We start from the raw sequence: 23,835 nt of genomic DNA, 5'->3' as shown, positions 1-23,835 counted from the left end.
TTAGCACCCTGGTATAGTGGTGATCACACACCTTAAAACAGACCATTCAAAAATTTAGAACATACATGGCATCAAACTAAAATAGTATTTCAAACAGCATGCAAACAGCATCTCCTCGTGCTGCCAGATCACCACATCAGAATGTTTCAAATATTAGAATGTTGGTTTTGCACTTGGGTCTCAATCATTGAACATTTGATGACTTTGGCCGGAAGGATTTACTGTAAAATCTATAATGAACTCTGAAATTATGCTGATATATCAGTTGCTCCAAAGGAATTTTGGATCACTCTGCCTTAGAGAATTGTTTCAGCCCAGATTAAAGACAAGACAATGGTTTACAATAGTTTTATGTTTATTGAGTCTCAGTCTCAATAATGCTGCAGTATGAGCCACATGTCTACAGAATCTAGCTAATGTTTGGTGATTTGCTGCTAGCTTTCTGATAACTGCTAATGAGTCGGTGACTAGTGATAGATTTGGTGTGTATAAACAATGAAACTGACAAAATTGATGATGATGTGCATTATTTGTCTAATCAAAACATGCATCAGATGACCTCACGTGTTGTCTAATCTATAACCTACTTACGTGTTGTTAACGATATGGCTTGCAATAATATTTAGTTAATGCATATGTGTTGTGATGTCACAAATTTGCAGGGGCATGCAGTTGCCCTTGATACCTTGATACACCCAAGGAGGGCTAAGGCACATGAAAAATATATACATACACAAACATAGAACCCTGAAAGGAAAGCTCATCACACAGGAGCATGTCAACAGCATTTTGTTATTACTTCACTCTGTTTAGTCATTTTTACTGATAACCCCCCCCCCTCCTTACTGAAAAAAATAAAAAATTAGAATGTGTCCCTGTCTCCTACAAAGTTCAGTTCAGAGGACTTAAAGGGACAGCAGTAACCAGCAGGAGAGACTATGCTTTGGTTTGCATCTATACAAGCCTTACAAAATTTTATAAAGGCATTTGCAAGTAAGCAGTGAGCATATACATCATTGTAAATATTAAAACAAAGCAAAAAAAAACCCTCAAAACTTTATCTTCCGTCTCCCCAAACCCAAAGCAAATAAACACATTTGCAAGTGCAAAATGTCATACATGTCTAGTACACAGTATAGGTTCATTATTAGTTTAGGACTAAATGCACACTTATGCATGAATATATATACACACACACACACACACACACACCTGGCTGTGACTCCTAGTAAAAAGGTCATATTCTGTATATTTATTTGATTTGTAATTGTTAATTTTCCATCTTTCTTATAAAGATGGACACACACACACACACACACACAAACGTCCTATTGCACAAATTAAACCATGAGACCATAAAGTAACCTCATCAGATGCATTTCTGAAATCAAATCTAAAGCATTATATTCTTTTGGCAGATCATCTAAATAAAACCGAGCTTGATTAAAATGAATATTATACATATTATATATAGAGACAATGTCCATTCATTAAAATTACAACACTTAAACATGGCTGACATTTGTCATCTGTGCAGGGAATCCATGCAGGGAGTCCTGATTTTTGGCCAGCAGATGGAAACTGAGCGTTCGGATTAAACAGATGGTTTTCTCAGTCCATCCTCGCTCAGTTCATACCTACCGAAAAGAAAATGATGATCAGAACAAAGTGATTTTAAAGGGTTTGCACAAACAATATTCAAGAATGACTCACCATTGTGTCCAGCTCTTTGATATGTCCTCTGATGTCAAATCCACCATCACCTGAGACATGCAAAAAATCTCAGGTAAACTGCATAGTAATCATTTCATAATGCCTAAATTACAATTGTTAATGTTGTTTTCAAAGAACTTTTTAAATACTAGTGTTTTTATATTTGTCTTAAATTTCACCGTCTTAAACGTTTAATTTTCATGAGATTCTTCTGAAATACAAAACAGCTTTACTAATCAGTCAACATCATCTGTTTTCTTCTCTCCCTCACCTTGCCCAGAAGACCCTTGTGTTTAGACAGAAGTCCTCCTCCATTTTTCACTGCTACATCCAACGTTCTCCTGTGTAACTCCACCAGTGACACACTGAACTCAAATCTACACAAATACATAGCCATGTACATATAAAACCCACAAGTTTCAAACTTGTTAATTAAATCACAAAAAAAGAGAAAGATTAAAAAAGATAATGAAGAGGTGAGGGAAAAATGAGGATTACGTTTGGTCATAGATTGGGTTGAGGTTTTTCTTGATCATGTTTGTTTTTCTACGTCCAGATCGTCGCTTATCCGGGAGCAGATACATACGCACGTAAGGGTCAGAACCGCTATCTGTGAATGATATCAGATTCCTACAGACAGACACAGAAACAGGTCAAATAGGCTGCATGACAATGTCAAACTCTATAAATGAATATTCACCATCACACTAAATAGGGTTGCATCCCTACTAATAAAACCATGTGGCACTAATATATTTCCATTCTCCTGATTAGCTGAATAAGATGAAATAAGAATGGGATCATCACTAGGAGTTAACTCATGTTTCTTTGAATGCATGCGGACCATAACAGTTTGTGTGTATTTTTGTGCAACAATGTTTAAGGCTGTGTGTGTGTTTATGAATTTGTCTATAGCAAGGGTCTTCAACAAGTGGACCCAACAAAGTATTACAGCAGACTATCCATAGCAGATAAATGAATACAATTTGGTCAAAAGTCTGTAGACCATCACACCCATGTGTGCTTTTTGAACGTCATATTACACATTTACTCCTCTGTCTGTTACAGTTTACTTTCTGGCACTTCAACTTTGGCTCACTTTCACATGTAGCTGGTGACCTAAATGCCTTTAGTTGTTTATCAGTACTATGAATTGGCCCTTTGGACTTGTGTATACATGCATGCATGTGGACTGTTGGGTTACCTGCAGCGGTGTACCACTACTATAAGTTTGTTCCGTTGGGAGCTGTGTCTTATTGTCAGCTCAATCTCTCCCAGGGGAAAATGACCAGGAGTGGAACCACTGTAAACACACATATTATTATTTACTATTTACTGTAGTATCAATTTCCCCATGTTCACATTATAATCAGGAAAAAAGAATGATCCCAGAGATAGATCCTCATAGATCAAGTGTGTGTGTGTGTGTGTGTGTGTGTGTGATGGGTCCTTTACTTCTGCAGATCTTTAATTCTCTGCTGTAGCTCCTGGGAAGCATATGGGTGCGAGATATCAGAGGCGATGCTCGGTGTTGGCTCTTTGCTGTTCAGGTTCATCTGGGAGCCTGAAATGGCCAAGTTAGATGTACTCCTGCCTGCATCTGAGAGTCGAATAGGTGAGTCCTCCAGTGGAGTGCTAGAGACGGACTCATTCAACCCTTTGAGGTCCGGGACAGACTGATGTTCAGAAACATGTGGGACCTGTGAAGAAGGCTTGGAACTGACACCAGAACCTGAGGTTTTAGGGGTGTTCTTCGAATTTGATGCACTCGGAATGACATTGGAACTTCTGCGAACCTGCACAGATGATGGCTGATCTGAAACTGTCAACCTTTCCAAACTAAGAACCTGGAACACACATGCGCCAGAAACAAATTTTCAATTAATGCTGATCTGTTGAATCTAAACAAAGTACTATTTACTGCAAGTTTATGTTAGGAATGTGATAATGTGTGTTCATGGGTATGAGTTTTTCTGTGTACCCTTAGAGCAATCTTCATTTTGAGAGTAGCATTGGGTCCTGCACTCTTCAGTGGGAATCTCTGACTCACAGTCATCTGATCGGCCTGCAGCAGCTGAGTCAACGGGAGAGAAAACGTCCCCAACGTACACTCATGTCTCTCGTCTTTTACCTAAAGCCACAAGAATAAGGGGATGTTTAATGCCTGGAAACACCCAGCACATGATATTATTTTGACATGTGTTACTACACAAAATTCTGAAAGAGGTTTCTCATTTGCTCAACCAGAAGCAAAGGTATAACATTTTAAAGACAAATTATTCCTAAAACTGAACAGGGAGGAAAATACTGTTCAAGATTCCTTTCACATTTCAACTCTACTGACAGACACAAACACATCTGCATTTAATTTAATACATAATAAATAAATAAATGACAAATAATAATAAATTAATTCTAATAATGACCATAAAACATTGTCTACTTTTTACCATCAACCTTCAGCAGCCATTCTGTGTTTAATAGCACAAGATAATTCAGTTCATTTTTTTTTATAGAAGGGCAAACTGCATTTATACATTAATAGAAATGAGCTATATACTTTTTTAATACACTGTTTTGCTCAAATACACTCACTCAGCACTTTATTAGGGACACAGATACTCCTACTAATGGGTAGGGTCTCCTGTTGCTCTCAAGACAGTTTTGGAAACTTTGAGATTTTGGTCCATGTTGTCATGATTACATGACACAGACAGATCTTTTTCTGGTGTATTTTCATGCATGGAATCTCCTTTTTCTATATCACATCTCAATGGTGTTCAATTGGATTCAGATCTGGGGACTGGGAAAACCCCTGAAGAGTTCATTGTTGTGTTCAGGAAATCAGTTTGATACAGCTTTTGCTTTTTGACATTGTGCATCATCCTTTTTTAGAAGTAGCCATTAGAAGCTGGTAGACTTGAAGAGATGCACATGAGCAGCAACAATACTCAAAACAGGTTGTAGAAACAGAAAACTTTCCCCACACCACCTCCACCAGCCTGAACTGCTGACACAAAGCAGGTTGTGAGCCTGGATTCATGCTGTTGGTGCGGAATTCTGACCCTACCATCTTTGTGTCTCAAATGCTTTTCTGCTCAAAACAATTGTACAGCCTTGTCTGAAGTACCTCTCCACTGACCTCTCTCTCTTCAACAAGGTATGTTTGCAGAACTGCTGCTCACTGGATGGTTATTTATTGCACCATAGAGCGTTTGTGTGAAAATACCAGGAGAGCAGCAGTTACAGAAATATTCAAACAATACCCATCAGGCACCAACAATCATGTCACAGTCAAAATCACTGAGATCACACATCTCTACATTCTGATGGTTGCTGTGAAAATAACTTGAAGCTGCTGACCCATATCCTGTGCACTGCTGCCACACGGTTGTCTGATTAAAAACTGCACGAATGTGTAGGTATACAGATGTTTGTCTTTAAGAAGTCTTATATCTAGCCTCATCATCGTTGATTAATTTAATATTTTTCAACACTTCTACTGTTCTAGAGTGTGTAAGTGCTTTTTGGTTTAGATGATGATGCCAGTGTGCAGATTGCAGGCATTGCAGATATTTTGACAGCTGGCATCTGATTACAAACATAAAATACACACAATATATCCAGGCTTTAATCTGAATTGATTAGGGCCATATGCATCTTTCTATAGCATGTTTTTTTTTTATTATTTAAAAAAATGGTCTAAGCCTGATATTCACTGTGTGCAGTAGTCTCACTTAACTTGCAAGGTTTAAGACTCACTGTTTTGTGACATTATTGTGTTAACCTGTCTGTTGATGGTTTCATAAAACAAAGTTGTACAGGTACAGCAATATTCCACAGTTTTCCCAGACCGCCACAACACATAACGTGTGTGTGTGTGTGTGTGGGCGTGTGTACCTCCACTTCTAGGTCTTGACTCTTTGGGTTATGTATTAGGAATGTGAAGGCCTCCTCCCAAACAGGCTCATTGGTTTTATAACGTGTCTAGTAAAAGAAAAAAACAAACAAAAACACATCAATATAACTCAATATATCACACTGAAGACACTGAAGATTTCAGATGACAGAAATATTAGTGACATTCCTGACTGCTTTCTCACAGCTGCAGTTGGTGTGACTGAGCTCTCATAGCTAGCTGTCACCCCAACATTAGGCATCAGTTAGTACTACATTTACTGAGAAGACTAATAATGTAATAACTGATCATTTCATCCTGAGAAAACATTTATATTTACCTAACTGAATACTTCAATTCCATTCCTAAAATTATGTAATGCTGTTGTACAAAAACTGACTGAAATGCTTTTAATTACTTCCTCAAATCTCAGTCAACAAAATGGAAAAAGTTTAGGCTGTTCTCTCCGTTTTTGATTCCTGATGTTGTCACTCATCTATTACCATTGTATGCACACAATATATCTGGGCTTTTTAGTGATCCTTCACTGTGTTCTGATATCTGATACTGATGCATAATGTAGTCAAGGACACATCTTTTCAAAAGGGTCATTATTGGCTATTGTGGTGATAGGGATGGAATTCACAGTGTCTAGATTACAGCAGTCTCAACATTATTTTATGACAACAGCTCAATAAAGCCCTTCATAGCACACAAATACAAATGTTAAGCTCTAGGATTTTTCAGTTTTATTCTCATGCATGAGTCTGTTTCTGTTCTTAAACATTTAAAAGTCTTTAGAAGTCTACAGCAATACTTTCACTTAATGTGACTTTAATATGGCGGTACTATTCATATGTTACAATAGTTGAGCACATCTTGTGCACAATGATGACTACACAGTGCTTGAGTAAATAAGATACAGCCCTTTAAAAGCCTGTAAGCTGTGCAGAGATCTGTGCGAGTAAAATTAGAAATCAGTAAATGACTAAATACATTCGGAATGAATACACCAACTGTTCAGGAAAGAATAAAAAAAGATTTTTTTTTACTTGAGCTATATGTAATATAGATGAAATGCAACTGATTCATGAATGTACATGTAAATAAATCTAACAGTTTTGCTGTGTACAGGAATAAATATAAAACCACAAATGATGAACACAGTCAACAATACTGTGCAAGTATGCACTTTACTCTCACCTTACTCTCGAAAACTGTGTGTCCAACTTTAAACTGGACCAAGGGACTGGGATCACTGGTGACCTTCTTCGCAGACTACAGAAGGACGAGGATGTAACAAGTTTCAGTGATTAGCATTTCATGAAATGACATTACTTTACATATTAATTGGCACAATTTTAATCGTCATAAACAAACAGAACAAAATGAAATATTTGCTGGAATATATTTTGTAAAAAACATTAAACAAGTCATTTAAACTCACATTTAACAGCTTTAACAGTAACCTAACATAAATGTAGAAAACAACCACAAAAAATAGTTTTACCAAAAACAAACAAACAAACCAACCAAGCTGCATGCTCATGTTCTGATTTATCAGAGACATGGATGCTTTAGATTTTGCCGGTTTCCCTGACATGAAGGAAAGTACTTGGGCCTCCAAGTGTTTTAATTGTCCATCAGAGCTGGTTGTCATGGATACTTTGGACATTTCCAAGCCAGACCACCAGAGGGCAACCTTGCACATTGTAGTTGAAATCTCCTTCAGTTTTCGTTTCCCCTGTTTATTAAACTCAGCTCTGTGTCCTGTGGTTAGCTACCTGATTTCAGCTCCTTTATTTCACTTCTTTGTCTTTGTCTAGCTTCTGTTGATGTCAGCATGTTTATTGTACCCAGCCTTGCCCAAGTTCTTGTTTTTTTATTCCTGACTTTAGTGTTTCTGTTTCTTAATCTATTTGTGATATCGTTATTTGTTTAAGTATTATTAATATTCATCAAACTGGCAACAGTCTAACATTTTATCATAATGGGATAAAAGCTGGCAGGCTTGTCATTGGTTGCACATATTGAATTATTATTTGGAAAAATTGGGTTTGTATTCATTGCAAATTGAAAAGCAGCATACAGGTTCACAGAGTGTGTCTGAAGACACTCAATAATGGGTGCAATGGTAATTACGGGCCTTTCATGCACAATACAGTTTCACCATTATTACCTATTAAAAAATTAACCTCACCAATTTACATTCCCTGTGTACAATATAACAGTTCTACACTATTATTTGTACAGTATCTGTACTTATTTATTTTATTTTACGATTTCTTAACACTTGGGTTTTTTTTTGTTGTTGCTTTCTTCTTACCTTTCCTTCTTTACTTTTTCAGTTTTCTCCTTGTATATAGTATATATTTCTTTCTTTCTCTCTTCCACTTTTATTACAGCAACTATTACATGGCAAAGCAATTTCCCCTGGGATTAATAAAGTTCTTTGAATCTTGAAGACAAAAAGATGCCTAGCAAAAGTGTATTCTGTAGTAGGAATGCACTGAGCCACAGAATGTTTAGAGTGCTGCCTCCATGTGGACAATTTTTAAAGACATCATACAGGTATCTGTAATTGCCCTACATGCCCCATAACTCCCAGTGTATTAGCCGGTGTAAATAAGCAGGAAAAGAGGAAAAGAGGGGCATTAGATTTCTGACAAAAGTTTTTTGTAATTTTCATTACAATAAGTTTTTCTTGCTACAGTTGCCTCAGGCTTGCTCATTAGGGATAAAAGTTAAGGATAAATATTCATTTCATTTTAAACTTTTTTCCATTGTCTGTACCGCTTATCTGCTCTATCCACCCTGGGTGAGGGCACACACACATCCCTCTCAAATCATGTTCTTATAGCTACATTGATAAATATCAAATTGGTGTGTAATAAGATCCTTTACCAACAGCATAGAAAACAAGGCAGCAAGCAAGACACTTAAAGACTATTAATCCTTAATCAATTAATCAACACCATGGTGTCAATTAATCAAAACTATTAACAATTAATCAACACCATGGTGTCAATTAATCAAAACTATTAAATCAACAATTAATCAACACCATGGGGTCACAAGCCACTGAGGACAGCATGTTATGCATTGTCACAAACACCCACATCAAAGTCCAGTACGTCGTTGTTAACAGGATAGAACTGGTAATTTAATCTCTGACAAAAAGAGAATCCAACTACTTGTTCATTTTATACTGTTTTGAAAACAGGCATTTACATTAAATCACAGTGATTTTCTCACTTTAAAGACTTCACTGTTCCTAATAGCAGGAATGAAAGGTCTAAACTAAAACTTGCCACGTGTATAAATCATGAGTATAATGAATATAATGGCTATTTAGATGCAGTTGCAGTTCATGAAGGCAAACATGAAAAAGAGATGTGTTATTTTGTGGATCTGAATGACAGTATTAGCAGATCAAGTACATTTTGTATGCGAGCAGAGTTAATTGGCTTTACAGACACTATTTCAACACCAGCATTTCTGTTCCAAGAAAACTCTTAGAAAAGGTTTGTGGCAACACTACTACTAAAAAACAAGCACACAGACAAAGTGCCAAAGTCCCGTGGAAATCAAAAGTCATCAGGAAACATTTACAAGGAAACGCTCTCAAAATACAAGCAAAGAAAAGCATACAGAAGTGCAAAGATAAACAAGCACAAGCAGAGGCAAAGACTCACAAACAGAGTCCTGTATAGTGTTGCTGTGTTCTCACAGAACACGAACCCAGCAGAGCGACGCTCCTTCAGACAGCCACCGGACAGATTGCCTTCAAACACACTCTTCACCACAAGAAACATCATGCGAGAGCAAGGGAGGAAAAGAAAGAGGCAGAAGCTGACACTGGATATAAGGGATCAGAAATATAGGAATGACAAGACATGTAGGAAAAGAATTACCAAAAGGGAGAAACCATATAAAAGAGAGGAACCATGGCAAGAACAAAAGGTACGCGCACACACATATATATATATACACTATATTGCCAAAAGTATTCGCTCACCTGCCTTGACTTGCATATGAACTTAAGTGACATCCCATTCCTAATCCATAGGGTTCAATATGACGTTGGTCCACCCTTTGCAGCTATAACAGCTTCAACTCTTCTGGGAAGGCTGTCCACGAGGTTTAGGAGTGTGTTTATGGGAATTTTTGACCATTCTTCCAGAAGCGCATTTGTGAGGTCACACACTGATGTTGGACGAGAAGGCCTGGCTCACAGTCTCCGCTCTAATTCATCCCAAAGGTGTTCTATCGGGTTGAGGTCAGGACTCTGTGCAGGCCAGTCAAGTTCATCCACACCAGACTCTGTCATCCATGTCTTTATGGACATTGCTTTGGTCACTGGTGCACAGTCATGTTGGAAGAGGAAGGGGCCAGCTCCAAACTGTTCCCACAAAGTTGGGAGCATAGAATTGTCCAAAATGTCTTGGTATGCTGAAGCATTCAGAGTTCCTTTCACTGGAACTAAGGGGCCAAGCCCAGCTCCTGAAAAACAACCCCACACCATAATCCCCCCTCCACCAAACTTTACACTTGGCACAATGCAGTCAGACAAGTACTGTTCTCCTGGCAACCGCCAAACCCAGACTCGTCCAACAGATTGCCAGATGGAGAAGCGCGATTCGTCACTCCAGAGAACGCGTCTCCACTGCTCTAGAGTCCAGTGGCGGCGTGCTTTACACCACTGCATCCGACGCTTTGCATTGCACTTGGTGATGTATGGCTTGGATGCAGCTAATCGGCCATGGAAACCCATTCCATGAAGCTCTCTGCGCACTGTTCTTGAGCTAATCTGAAGGCCACATGAAGTTTGGAGGTCTGTAGCGATTGACTCTGCAGAAAGTTGGCGACCTCTTCGCACTATGCGCCTCAGCATCCGCTGACCCCGCTCTGTCAGTTTACGTGGCCTACCACTTCGTGGCTGAGTTGCTGTCGTTCCCAAACACTTCCACATTCTTATAATACAGCTGACAGTTGACTGTGGAATATTTAGGAGCGAGGAAATTTCACGACTAGATTTGTTGCACAGGTGGCATCCTATCACAGTTCCACGCTGGAATTCACTGAGCTCCTGAGAGCGATCCATTCTTTCACAAATGTTTGTAAAAACAGTCTGCATGCCTAGGTGCTTGATTTTATACACCTGTGGCCATGGAAGTGATTGGAACACCTGATTCTGATTATTTGGATGGGTGAGCGAATACTTTTGGCAATATAGTGTATATATATATATACGAATATGTATGCATGTTTATGTGTGTGTCAGAACTTACAGGCAGGTTCTTGGCTGAATCTAGGTGTACAAGCAGTAGTGCTGAGGAGAGACCATCATTCGCTTGGCCTTTATCCGCCCTGATACTGCTCAATACCTGCAACATCAAACATGTTCAACACCTGCAACAAGCACATACTTGCTCAACATCAACTAAGTCACCAGCTAAAATGGACACACACAAACAAACACACACACACACACACACACACAGTGTGTACATTCTTCTATTTCTTACAGGTCATCAAGCAAAACTCCAAATGATTCAGTACTTGTGTTTTTTTGTGTGTTACTAATTTACTTTAATAAATTACCTGGAAGATTATAAAAAAAACAATTTATTAAATTGTGGCTTTAGCAAAAGTGTATTAAGTTGCTGAGGGTGAAGTAGTTTCATTTTACTGATACTTCACAGGTCACAGAAGATCTTGTGAGTGGACCATCATATATTTAAAAAAAAATAAAATAAAATAAATAAATAAATAAATAATAATAATAATAATAATAATAATAATAATAGCTTGTACCACAATGACGACCCTTGGCATGACAACTAGAGGCAAACTTACAGAAAAATCCAAATAAAAATTTCTCTCCAATTCACAGTCTCCACATTTGTGGCTCAAGTTATGCACCTACTATGATAAAGCTACAGGTGATATGTTCAAAAACAACTGTGTGATGAATATAAACAGATTTGGTCTGTATTCAGTCAGCCACATCAAACACTCAGCCTCTTATTACCTTTCTTTTCATTCAATTATATTCAATAACCTGAAAGGTCAGGGTCAGGGTAGACACAGGATCTATCCAGTAACTGTAGGTGTTACCTGATCCAGTTTCTCTGGTGTAGCGAGAGGTGAGAGCCACTCTAGCTTTAAGTGTAGTTTTCCTGATGCCACCTCATCCAGCACAAGCCACTATATATACACATCCACATAAAAAGAAGATATACAGTTTTGATTATAACTTTGATTATAAATCACATCATTTTCCCATGTGATACTCTGGGATTTGCAAATTCTACATTCCAAAATCAACAACAGGACTGCATGCTTAAAAAGCCTTGTGAACTATGATTATTGAATTTGGCCCATTTATTTTTTCATTTTAATGGTACTTTAGTTTCCAAAACTATAAGGGATCAGTTTCAGTTGGCATAAAATCCCTATGTTCTAAATATTACTCAAGAAAAACAAGAATAAATGAAGTTAAATATGTTAAAAAAAAAAAAGGTTTTACCTCATCAACTTTCTGCTCCTTCTCTAACTCATTCAGGTCAACTGAAATCCTGGAAGCAAAAAGAAATCTTCTTAAATCACAAGTTAAAATAAGCAGATTATACTAAGCTAACTTTAAAAAAAAAATACTAAAAAACTTTGAATATAAGGTTTTATTTTTGGCATCCATGTCATTATTTGCAGTTAACACATGTATTAAGAAAAATATTTTAAATTTATTTGAACTGAGCACAGTTGTAGGAAAAAACACACACAATGGTAAGAAATTATGTTAGAGACTGTCGTGTCAGTGGAGCCCAGCATAGTAGCCTATCAGTGACAGTCTGGTCAGGTGACTGCATAGCATGAAAAGCTTCCTCGATTTCACGTAAACTGAGATTTTCCAATGTTTCACTGATACTTCAGAACAAGTCATAAGCAGATGTGTTATGGACTCAGACGTCCATATGCCCAATGCACCAGAGTAAGGTCTGACCATGGCTCTGAGGATTTCATCCTGGTACCTAATAGCAACAAAGGTACTATTGGCTAGCATGTGCCGTGTAGGAGCTGGACTACCTGTGCAACCTGACTGATACTGCATCATGCTACAAGTAGTGAGTAGGACCTTAACAAAGTAGAAAAACTAGAGACAAATCAATCAGGAAGGATAATGAGAGACAAATTGTCTTTAGCCACCATCTGTAAAACCATTCCCTGTTGGGGGGGTTGTCTTGCTGTTGCCTCTCTGGTGCACCTGTTGTCACAACAGGTGAAAGTGATTCACACCACTTATGCTTCCTAACTAGAGACTGATATCCCTGAAGTTTAACTAACTTGGGTGTTATACTGTGATGATGTATGTCATGGTTGAAATAGCCACATCCAATATCACTAGCCTCTTTGTTGTCATCTTCTATATGACTAAATCAATAACCTTACAGAAACATTACCTGCCAAGGAAGTCATCTTCATCAGGGTCTTCATCAAACAACTCAATTTCCAAAAACTGTCCTGAATTATCATACACCAGTGCCTGTAATACACACACACACACACCTCAGAGATAAGATTTCCTATATTTCCTGACAATACACTACTGCCACAACACACTGCTTAAATATTTACAGTCCAAATCTATCAATGTACTCTTGCAGTATGCATTACCCATACATTTGTGTGGAATCTTCAGCTAACTCCTTTATTATATCTACCACTAACAACTCAGGTGATCGATGGTTAAAAACTATAAGACATGACAAAACAAACCTCATATACTTCATTCCATTTGGGATTCAAGCAGTCCTTGATGACCTTGCTCTGGAAAAGCTGATTGCCAATCTTAATGACCCCGTATGGATCAGACTTTCCTTTGATCAGACCACCCAGATATCGGTCTTTAGCCAACAGATCCTGGGCTTCTAGAAAATGTACTCGCAAAACACCCTAAAATTCAGAAATACACAAATTATAAGACACATATGTGGGAGTAGCCATGCATACATACATCCATATACACAGGCAGGCAGTACAATTTTTTTAGGTCAGCAAACTTTGTGGACAGGAAGTGCAATTCTCTGGATAGATTACAAGGGGTGGTGTGGGGCAATGTTCTCCTGAGCTAGGAGCAAGGCCTAAACCCTAGGACTTGTTTTTGCATAATATGCTAAACCTATTTTTGCCTACTGGTGCTAGGGTTTTTGCCTAAGGTTCAAACCACAAACACATCAAAATGCTTAGGAAGACTAACTAATGTAAAGTTCATTTATCTAAAGTTGAATCATATCATATGCAGATAAGTTACTATAAATTAAATATACAAATTATGCAATCAAGTTTAATAAATTTATTATAGCAATCAAATAGGTTCAGTACATATAAACCATGTATGGAACACTGAATGGATACCTTTGGCATTGGGAAGCGTAATCGGGCCAGTTGTGTTTCTCCCACTAGTGGAATGGTGATTCTCTGGGGAAGAACCAAGTTACTGCAAATAATGTCCTCAATCACACCATCACACAGTCCACTGGAAGAGAGAGAGAGAGAGAGAGACTTCTGAGGATGTCCAGAAACTCTTTGCATTTAATATTTACTTTACTGTTAGTCAAGCAATTCCCCACAATCTTCTTCACCTAATCTTAATATCAACCACCCTCAATGACATATTTGCACTATATTTACAGTCTACATGCTCCTGAAAGCCTCTTGGTTGTACAGACATGCAATATGCAAGGCAAAATAGGACTTTTGCCTGAAGTGGGAGTGGTTCATTTATTTCTGTTGCAGTTTCCTAGACTGGTGTCTAGGGGGTGTGCATGAACTTTATTATTTGATTAGTAGGGTTTTCTTTTGTATGTGTTTGTGTGTGTTGAAAACACCACCACAAATAAGTATAACCTTTATACAATTACAGAAAAATGGAAAAGAGAGGAAGAAAGAAAGAGAAGAAGACAGAGAGAGAGAGAGAGAGAGAGAGAGAGAGAGAGAGAGAGGGAGGGAGGGAGAGAGGGGGTTCTGGAGAGAGGAGAGAAGATAAAAACAAAACGACATCCAGGAAAGGCATCCATAACCTTTTATGGGAAATAAACATTTGAAATTCAAGTGTGACGGGGAGCAAAAGTCAGCAACATACCACCACCCAGCCACAGTAATCACCACACACACACACACAGCTGGTGGGAGCTTTGGTGAATGATGCAAATTGTTCCACTCTTGGTGTGGCTCTCACAGGCAGTCTAACTAGGAGAGCAGAATAACCAGAACTGTAGCATAAAGTAGTGAGTTTATGTGAGTGTATGTAATAGCAAGAGTCAAAACCATGAGCCAAAACTCTGAGACTGCCTCAGGTTTTTTGCCTGGCAATTACTGTAAATAAGAAACATGGTTTGAATTCATTTGTCCAAAAAAAAATACAAGGTAATAATGGAAAATTACTCACTTGAGTCCGGGGATGTCGAGCATGTTAGTCAGACCTGTCCAGTTAATATCCAACATCTGAAAAACACACATCCACTTACTCTTCAGTTTTCACTTTTATATAGACAGATCAAGACAATTTGGGTTTCTAGATTCTCACTGATTACACAAAATCATTCTGATTAAGCATTATTTCTGTATTAAAACACAAACAGTAACCAGACCAGATATTTAGGAATGTGTACATTCATCACAAATGATGAATGATGGTTCTGATGAAGCTGTGCTGCTGGGTTTTTTAAGCTGTTGTGTCTCTAATAATTACTGCGGGTTTAACTGGAAACTGACCAATAAAAAACTTTTTCATTATGGGTTCCACATAGCACTTTCAATAATCTGTGCATCTGTAAGCACTGTCTGGTTTAATAAAATACTATTTGAGATATTTAGTACTTCTTAAGGTAAGGTGATCCGATTTTAAGTATTACTGTATATATAAAAATCAATACAGGTTTAATGCTTCATGGTCTGTATACATTGATGCTTTTTTCCCAGAGTGGTTATGAGAATGATGTGTATTGCATTAAGTTCGGGGTGTATTAGAGCACAGCTGTGGTGCTCATGGCGTAAATTTTTTTTCTTGCTAACATCAACCAAACTTAAACCTAAATCAACTGTTTCGTACAGCTATGGTAGAAAAAGATAGAGAGAGAAAGAGAACAGGAACATGTTGCAGAAATATTTGTACCATAAAATTTAAAACTAAATATATAACATTTTTTTTTTACTTTAATACTTATTAGAGCTTAACATTTGGCTTATATGAACAATTTTCTATTGTACAATTTTTTATAGTAATTCTATACACTGTCATAAATCAATTTGGAGAGCTACTCTGTGTACACATCTGTTCCTGTCATTTATCAGTCCTGTTATTGTGTATAATGAGTGCAGCATGGAAACTCTTTGTGGCTGGCCAACAACAGACTCATCTAACACAGAGTCATCTTTCCCCAGGAAAAAAAAACGGATAATGCGACTGCTGTTATTATTAATGCTCTGAGAGAGTGCTTACAATGTTGAAGAGACCGAAAGGATAAGTATCTGTTAAATGGATTAGTCTGTGTGTGAATGAAGCTCACTTATATATTATGATCATATATATTCAAACATACTTATATGGTCAGTCATTTACACACACAAAAAAAAATTACACAAATAAACATATTTCTAAGTTAAATCACAGCTTGTGATCCCTCAACTGTATAAAAATTTAGGATAAAATTTTAACAAATTTTTAACATTACATTCACAGCAACTTGCAACAAAGCGACCAGAAACCATCATAAGAGCTGGTGATTTCTTCCGACATGAGCGCCAGCAACCATCTACAGGACAAAGGAGTTTCATGTATCATGACACATGATGTTTTAAAGCCTCAGATTATCTGGATTATCTGCCATACAAGTCAATCTGAATGAGCTGTTAGAGGAACAGTAACATTAAAATGAGTGCATTAGTCTAAACATAAACATCTAAATATAAACCTGTCATGTATGTTTTTATGTTAATATTCCGATTTGAGCTGCTACAACAGTTTAATCCACATCTTACCATTCAAGAATTCAGCCATGCTGAGGTATAATTACTGTAACAGACTCACAATCGTGTTAAAAATTATTGGGCTATAATTTGAGGTCTGATGTCATCGCTCACACCACATGTATGCTGCCTGAAATTCCCACACTCCCAATATAAAATGCTTTCCTGAGTCGGTGCCCCCAATGTGGAAGCAGCTGCATGCCTCGCCTCTGAGATATAAATACATAGATCTGCGAGTATTAACATACATCTCTTATTCAAAAGTTTGGGATCACTTGGAAATTTCCAGTTGTGCACCAAGGCCTCCCACTCCATTTTCTCTTCTGGTTAGAACCAGTTTGTACTGTAATATGAAGGGGGTAACAGCATGGTAAGATAATTTCTTACCATGGAAAAAAAAAAAGAGTTCTTTCTTTCTGGCCATTTTGAGCCTGTAAACAAATACACAACTCCTGATTCTCCAGATATTTAACCTAACCTAAAAATGGCTATTTTATTGCTCTTTTAATCAGTACAATAGTTTTCAGTTTTGGAAAAGCATTTTCTAATAATCAGTTAGCCTTATAAAATAATTAGTTTGGAATAGCAAACATAAGATGAGAAACAGAAACAGAGGACTGATGGTTGCTGATAATGGGCCTCTGAGTGACAATGTAGATGTTTCTTTAAAAATCATCTGATTCATTTTGGAAATGGATAAAAATGGGTTTTTCTTTGGTAAAAAGTACCAAAACTTCTGAATGGTAGTGCAGTTGCTCGTCATGGAACATTTATGAACATTCATAACACTGCTACTCCAACACCCTTCTTACCTAAAGCATGTTTCAGCTGTTAGCAATGTTGTAGTAACTGTTGGCACCCTACATGAGTGCGCTATATTCAGTATGAATATCAGCTTGCTGAAATATACAAAGCTGTCTGGGTTCAAGATTAAGCGGCTGGTTCTGATACACATCACAGTTAAAATGCATGTGTTCTCCAGTAGAGTGTCCATGCAAAAAGGATGTTCTCACACCACCAGCTGTCTCAGGAAAAGACAGACGGAGATGACTACTATTCAAATGTTATCCATGTTATTTCAGGATACATAACCCCTCAAACAGCTCTTTACACCCGTGCTAACAGCTAACCTGTTTTTTTTCCCTTACAATTATCAACTGTCCACTTACTTCAAGCCTCTGCCCATCCTATCTCATTCATCAAGATCTGCCACTCACTGGATGTTTCTTTCTTCTTCACACCATTCTGTCTAAATTTATAAACTGTTGTGTGTCAAAATCCCAGAAGATCAGCAGTAACTCCTGTCATTAATAAACATCACAGTCACTGCCATTTTTTCACTACTCTGATGTTTGATGTAAACATTTACTATAGCTTTTTGTGATACAAAGACTCCTAATCATGAAGATCAGGATAATGGTATGAATGTGCAGATACACAGCTGTTTCTAATAAAGATAAATCCTACCCTAAAAGGGTATAAATATGACACTAACACTAAGAGAATTCAAGGACATACTGTATAAAGGACACAGGATTATGTGATACTGCAGGCAGAAACTTTATTGTTTACCAACCTGACTCACTAATAGTGAAACTGCAGTGAAATGTGTTGCACACAAATCATTCATTAATTAGAGTATTTATATCATCCAGCAAAATGTCGTGTTCAGTTCAATTTAATGTATTCATATAGCACTTTTAACAATGGACATTGTCTCAAAGCAGCTTTACAGAAGTATAGAAACATGTAATAAAAATTATAAAATTTAAAGTAAAGTTACTATTTATCCCTAACATTTACCCCTAATGAGCAAGCCTGAGCCGATAATGGCAATGAAAAACTCCATGAGAGAAACCTTAAGAGAAACCAGGCTCAGAATGAAACCCATCATCATTTGGGTGTTCTGCCATTAAATTCTGTGACCTAATAACACTTTACCCAGTAACTATGTGCAAATATCATCTGCAGTCATACATTACATCAGGCAAACAAATATCCTGTCCAAAATAATATTAATCGATCACTGATAGCATTTATTTTATAACTGAATATTGACGGTGGCTGGCTGATGTAGAAGTCTGCACTAGAGGTGTATGCGGGATGACAGGCAGGGAGAGAGGGAGGGAGAGAGGGAGAGAGAGAGAGACAGAGAGAGAGAGAGAGAGAGAAAGAAAGAAAGAAAGAAATTCCCACCCACTCCTGTAGCAGCTGTTATTGTTTATACCCTCCCACAGTAACTTCTGTTGATTACATGTATGTATTGTCAAAATATGTGACTAAATCAGCTACTGACCACAACTGCATGAAAGCTGTAAATGTGCTACACAACCACCATATGTACCATATGTAATGTGACATTTGCTCCCATTTTCAATAAAGTTAAACTCCACTGTTGGTCTGCATGCTAAACTCATAGCTGAAAACCGACTGCATGCTAACATTTCAGTAAACAAAAACACAACAAAAACAAAAACCTACTGATCAGAGGTCAAACTTGTCTTCACTTGTAACATAAACTCCATGGTCATGTTTCTATGTAGCGGTTTTATGAAAAAAAAAAGAAACAGTATAGAACTTTATGTGAAGTAATGCTAGTGGCAACATAAGAGTCTTTGTGAAAAATGGCCCCTGATCTTGTACTGACATCAGAAAAAAGTAAGACTCTGTAAGGCTCAGGCAGGAGTCGGTGTCTTTGGCAAGGAAACAAGGAGAACTGTGTGAGTGAATCTGTAAAAGCACAGAGGACGCTGCCAGACATTACGTCAGACATAACACAAAACCAGTAACACCTCTACAGCTAAATATTGTACTGAACATTAACCACACATGCTTGCAAAGACAAAGCACCAACTCCTGATCAATGTTCCCCCAATAAACTAATGCTTGCTAAACCTTTTTTCTTAAATAATACTCTTTTTGCTGTTTGAATGTTCTGATTACACTGCACACATCTAAACACAGCACAACATTTGTGCCACACCCTAATGTGTTATATAGTAGGTAAACACCCAAGCCCTTAGGGCAGGGATGAAACATAACAGACACACACACACACAGCAAAACATTCTTCACCAAACATGGGCATGCCTGTGACGGTCAGGCTGTTTCCGCAGAGACGGCACAGAACACTGAAGAGGTTATTACTGGATGGCGTAGAGCACAAATGGGAAAGTTAACACAAGCAGTACAGATAGTTCTGTTCCACTGCACATGTTATACAGCAAACACTGAAGAAAAACATCCCACCCCCAAAATGCCTAACTTGTTAGTACCTTCAACCAGCACAAATATTTAATTTTCTGAACACACAGGCCACATTTATGAACAGAAACAGAAGGATTTCTGACCATATAAAGAGTTGCATTCATTTTTACAGTGACGCTGATGTCATGTTTATATTTCTCACTATATGACTGTTTCAGTTGTCTTCAAATTCAACATGACAAATTCAAAACAGTAAAATGACCAAATCCAAGCGGTAGGATTTATTGTCTTTCTTGCTTTGATTAGTTTTAGTTTTGTGCAGACAATCAAATTAGGTTTCTTCAGTTCTGGGGTTAAATTGGATCTTGAGGATGGAAGCTAATGTCACTAGAAATGTGATTTGACACTGGAGCCGGTACGGTCAGGAGGCAGCTGGTAGAACCCGGCTAGCAGGGCTGAGACATCGCTCTTTTTTTTTTTTTTTTTTTTTTTTATAAATCACATGCTAGCAACAGTTTTAAAACAAATTATTTTAGAACTTTTGTGGCAGTTCAACATCACCACCAATTATGGGACAAATACACAGAATCATATGAAAAAGTGAGGTTCTGTCTAGCCCACACAGACTATCAGTGCTAATCAAGTCAAGTGAACCTTCCTCTACAGCTGACCTCTATATGGTCTGTCGCTGACACATCCATTACATGTCAATATCAGTATTAAGAAGGTGCATGTGAGATACAGTCAGGGGTACTGGGCATAAACACAGTGTAATATGTCCTCAATCACGCTTTTAATTCCACAAAAAGCCTTTCAAGGTGAAACCAAAGGTAGATAGACCAAACATGCATTGTCCAATCAAAATGAAAAAATACAGCCAACAAAAAGTTGAGTATGTTTCTTATTTGAATGAACAGATTGCAGCTCTACTGCTTGATAATAGGAGGAAACAGCATAAACCCAGGAGAGTATTACACACTTCAAATTCTTAATCCTAGCAGCTGCTTATTAGCTAAAGTGTGAATGTCTGGGATAATTTCCCCCATCATTCTTTTTTATGGCATCAGTGAGTCCTTGTGATATAATGCATTGTTTAAATACAATAGTTTCATATAATAGAGAAATATTAGATTTTAGACTCCCATCTAATAAACCTCATTGATCAGGATCACGGTGTGAGGTTACTACACTACTTGATGATGAAGAATATGTCTGAGGGTGTGTATGTGCCACAGAAACCAGGCGTACTACACTACAGCATTTTCATGTATACTCCTCATTCCTGTCACACCCTAATACCTGAGGTAACATCCCAAAGTTAAGCAGAAGCAAGCCCTGAACCTTCCTTAGATACCAGGGACACTTTTTGTTCTTTCTTTCTTTTTTTTCTTTTTTTGCAGTTTTCCTATGTAACCAAAGGTTTGGAACACCTGACCATCTCACCCATAAGGGTGTCTTCCCCAAACTGTTTCCACAGTTAGATCACAACTAGAATGTCTTTGTATGCTGTAGTATTATACTATAATACTATAGTATGCTGTAGTATTATAGTTCTGGGTGCACATAGTATTATGTGCACCCAGCCAGAGCTACAGAAACAATGTTTGCCAAATTTGAAGAAGAAGATCTTGCATGGTCTGCACAGATCCCTGACTTCCACCTTTGGTATGAACTGAAATGCACATCACTGGGCAAATTCCAACAGCCATGTTCCAGTATTTAGTGTAAAGCCTTCTCAGAAGAGTGGACAGCTAATGGAGACTAAAACTGGAATAGGATGGGTTTTTTTTTTTAAAGCAGATATTGGTGTGATGGTCAGGTTCCCACAAACGTTTGGCTCTACAGAGTTCATCAACTGAGGTAACTAGCTAACTAGCAGGAAAGCTTTGTTCGTATCAAAGGCACTTTCATTTGGGCCTGTTTTGTCAGAAAAGCAAAATAGTTTTATTTTCTTTGAAATTATACTAAAGATGGGGCCAGCTGATAACGCTAAATATTCCTCTAATGAGCAACCATTAGAAGACAATTTTAGAAGAATTCACTTTAAACAGTAAACATAACCTCGGCTGATCCATGGTTTCATCTCCCAATGAGAGAATTTACATATAGATCTTGTGGTTTTCATGGCTTTTAAATCATTTTCAAGGGTTACAGTCAGAGTGACTGTTAGAGAGGTGATTTTATAGAAACTTAATCAACACTTTCTGAATCAGAGGTTTCTATAAGAGCACGACTCTGACAGCAGTTCTGGCTGGAACATAAATGACAGGTTTGTGTTTATGTGCATGTTTGAATGTGTTACTCTTTCTACAGTAACAGCTCATACACAAAACTTAAAAAGATAAAAAAGAGAGGCTGGTGAGAAACTGGCTTCATATTTATATAAACACTGTTTTATATATGTGTTATTAAGAGCTGGCCAATTGCTGTGATAGAAAATGCATCACACACTCTGGGAAATCTGCTACAGGAAACCACTTACGAACCACTTCAGGTGGAAAAAAACTTTTCTTATAAAAGCACAGCTTGTCACATTTTATTCCTTACATATGCTAACTTCATTTCAGAACTTTATTGTTTCATTTTTCTATGCACTCTATAGCTCACATTGATCCTTAAGTTCTGTTAATAAAAGATGTGTGCATTTCTGTAGGCTGATTCTCACTACTGTCTATAATCTTATTAGATTATAGACAGTAGTGAGAATCAGCCTACAGAAATGCACACATATATACATATACATGTACATATACATGTGTGTATATGTGTCTGTGTCTGTGTGTCTTACGGGTTTTTTGAGGAAGAAAACAGACAGTGCTCCAATCAGAGGCATGTCTCCCAGCAGCGGCTCCATGATGACTCTCAACACCCCATGAAGCTAAAGATAAATAAAACAAAACAAAAGCTAATTACTTACATTTACATTTGTTAAGGATCACTTTATAACAAGTAACATATATTTCTTCCCATTACATTTTATTTAGTATTCCACAAGAGAGGGAATTTAAAACTAATTGGCCAAAAAATGTGGATTAATTCTCTATTATTTCAGATAGTCACAGAGGCAAGGTAAATACGTTACTGTTTCCATAGTAACAACTAGTAAGATGGATGATCCCATAATGTAAGTCTTACAATAAATGGATCAAACAACAGTTTTGTTATTCAGCAGTAAAAAGTGAAGCTGTAGTGAAGTTTATTCTATGTCAGTAGAAAGGCCTCAGAGTAAAACTGTTCCATTTTCAGACAAAGGGATTTGTTTTTTCCCCTTCTTCGTAGCTTCAAGAGAGACGGGTACAGTTGTTATAAAGAACATGAATCATCTTGTTTCATGAATCCACATCATCAGTATGAGTACTGAGTTTGAAGTTCATCCAGCATCCTGTCCTGACTACCTGTAATTGTTCCTTCAAGCTGTGGAAAGGGCCAGGTATATAAACGTAATAAACAATATCAATTTCTTGTAAATTAGATCATGTTGATTTCAGTTCACACCCCTAAGCTGGATAAACAGCTCAGACTAAGAAACTTTTGTTTCTTAAAGTATTAACTTTGTTTTATTAAAATATTCCGGATTAGTTATTTGAACAGAAATTACATAAAGGTGGAAATTCCTAACAAATTACTAACAGCTGGATCAACCCCAATCTCCTTAAAAAACCTTTCTGTTCTCTGACCTCCAGCCAGGTATATTTCAGATCTCTGGCAAAAACTGACCACCGTACATGACCAAATAAAATGTATTAGATTGAAGAAATAAGCAAAAAGTCACTTTCGATTCTCAAAGCATGCACACAAACACAAACATAGATATACACAGACGTCCAGACTCATACAGTCTGTCGAGCCAATACTCAGCAACAAGGAGAGAGAGAGACCTAAAATTTTTACCTGAATGCTGGTGATGCCTGCTCTGCAGTAGTATTTCTTAATCTCCACATCGATCTCGGTGTTCCCAACAAAGCTACACAAATACAGAAAATGAT

The 23,835-nt window shown here is 37.5% G+C and overlaps 1 protein-coding gene across 2 annotated transcripts in view; it reads right to left on the bottom strand.

Annotated features, from left to right (window-relative positions):
• Nucleotides 1-337: 337 nt before the first annotated feature.
• esyt2a (extended synaptotagmin-like protein 2a) overlaps nt 338-23,835 on the bottom strand; it is a 36,393-nt gene continuing 12,895 nt past the window's right edge. The window contains exons 5-23 of one of the 2 annotated variants that reach the window (XM_058418365.1): nt 23,741-23,813; nt 22,638-22,727; nt 15,063-15,118; nt 14,030-14,150; nt 13,391-13,567; nt 13,075-13,157; nt 12,144-12,192; nt 11,732-11,821; nt 10,903-10,998; nt 9,307-9,408; nt 6,815-6,889; nt 5,614-5,700; nt 3,695-3,844; nt 3,169-3,560; nt 2,918-3,016; nt 2,212-2,343; nt 1,985-2,090; nt 1,714-1,763; nt 338-1,637 (exon numbers count right to left, since the gene is read on the bottom strand). In XM_058418365.1, the coding sequence (XP_058274348.1) occupies nt 1,595-1,637; nt 1,714-1,763; nt 1,985-2,090; nt 2,212-2,343; nt 2,918-3,016; nt 3,169-3,560; nt 3,695-3,844; nt 5,614-5,700; nt 6,815-6,889; nt 9,307-9,408; nt 10,903-10,998; nt 11,732-11,821; nt 12,144-12,192; nt 13,075-13,157; nt 13,391-13,567; nt 14,030-14,150; nt 15,063-15,118; nt 22,638-22,727; nt 23,741-23,813 (2,071 nt within the window). In that variant the 3' untranslated portion in view covers nt 338-1,594. The remainder of the gene's footprint in view (nt 1,638-1,713; nt 1,764-1,984; nt 2,091-2,211; nt 2,344-2,917; nt 3,017-3,168; nt 3,561-3,694; nt 3,845-5,613; nt 5,701-6,814; nt 6,890-9,306; nt 9,409-10,902; nt 10,999-11,731; nt 11,822-12,143; nt 12,193-13,074; nt 13,158-13,390; nt 13,568-14,029; nt 14,151-15,062; nt 15,119-22,637; nt 22,728-23,740; nt 23,814-23,835) is intronic. The other variant, XM_058418366.1, reaches the window with a different exon arrangement.

Source organism: Hemibagrus wyckioides, linkage group LG20 (genome assembly GCF_019097595.1).
Source record: "Hemibagrus wyckioides isolate EC202008001 linkage group LG20, SWU_Hwy_1.0, whole genome shotgun sequence".
NCBI classification, from domain to species: domain Eukaryota; kingdom Metazoa; phylum Chordata; class Actinopteri; order Siluriformes; family Bagridae; genus Hemibagrus; species Hemibagrus wyckioides.
The sequence above is the reverse complement of the archived record's forward strand: the minus strand, read 5'-3'. Positions and strand labels throughout refer to the sequence as shown.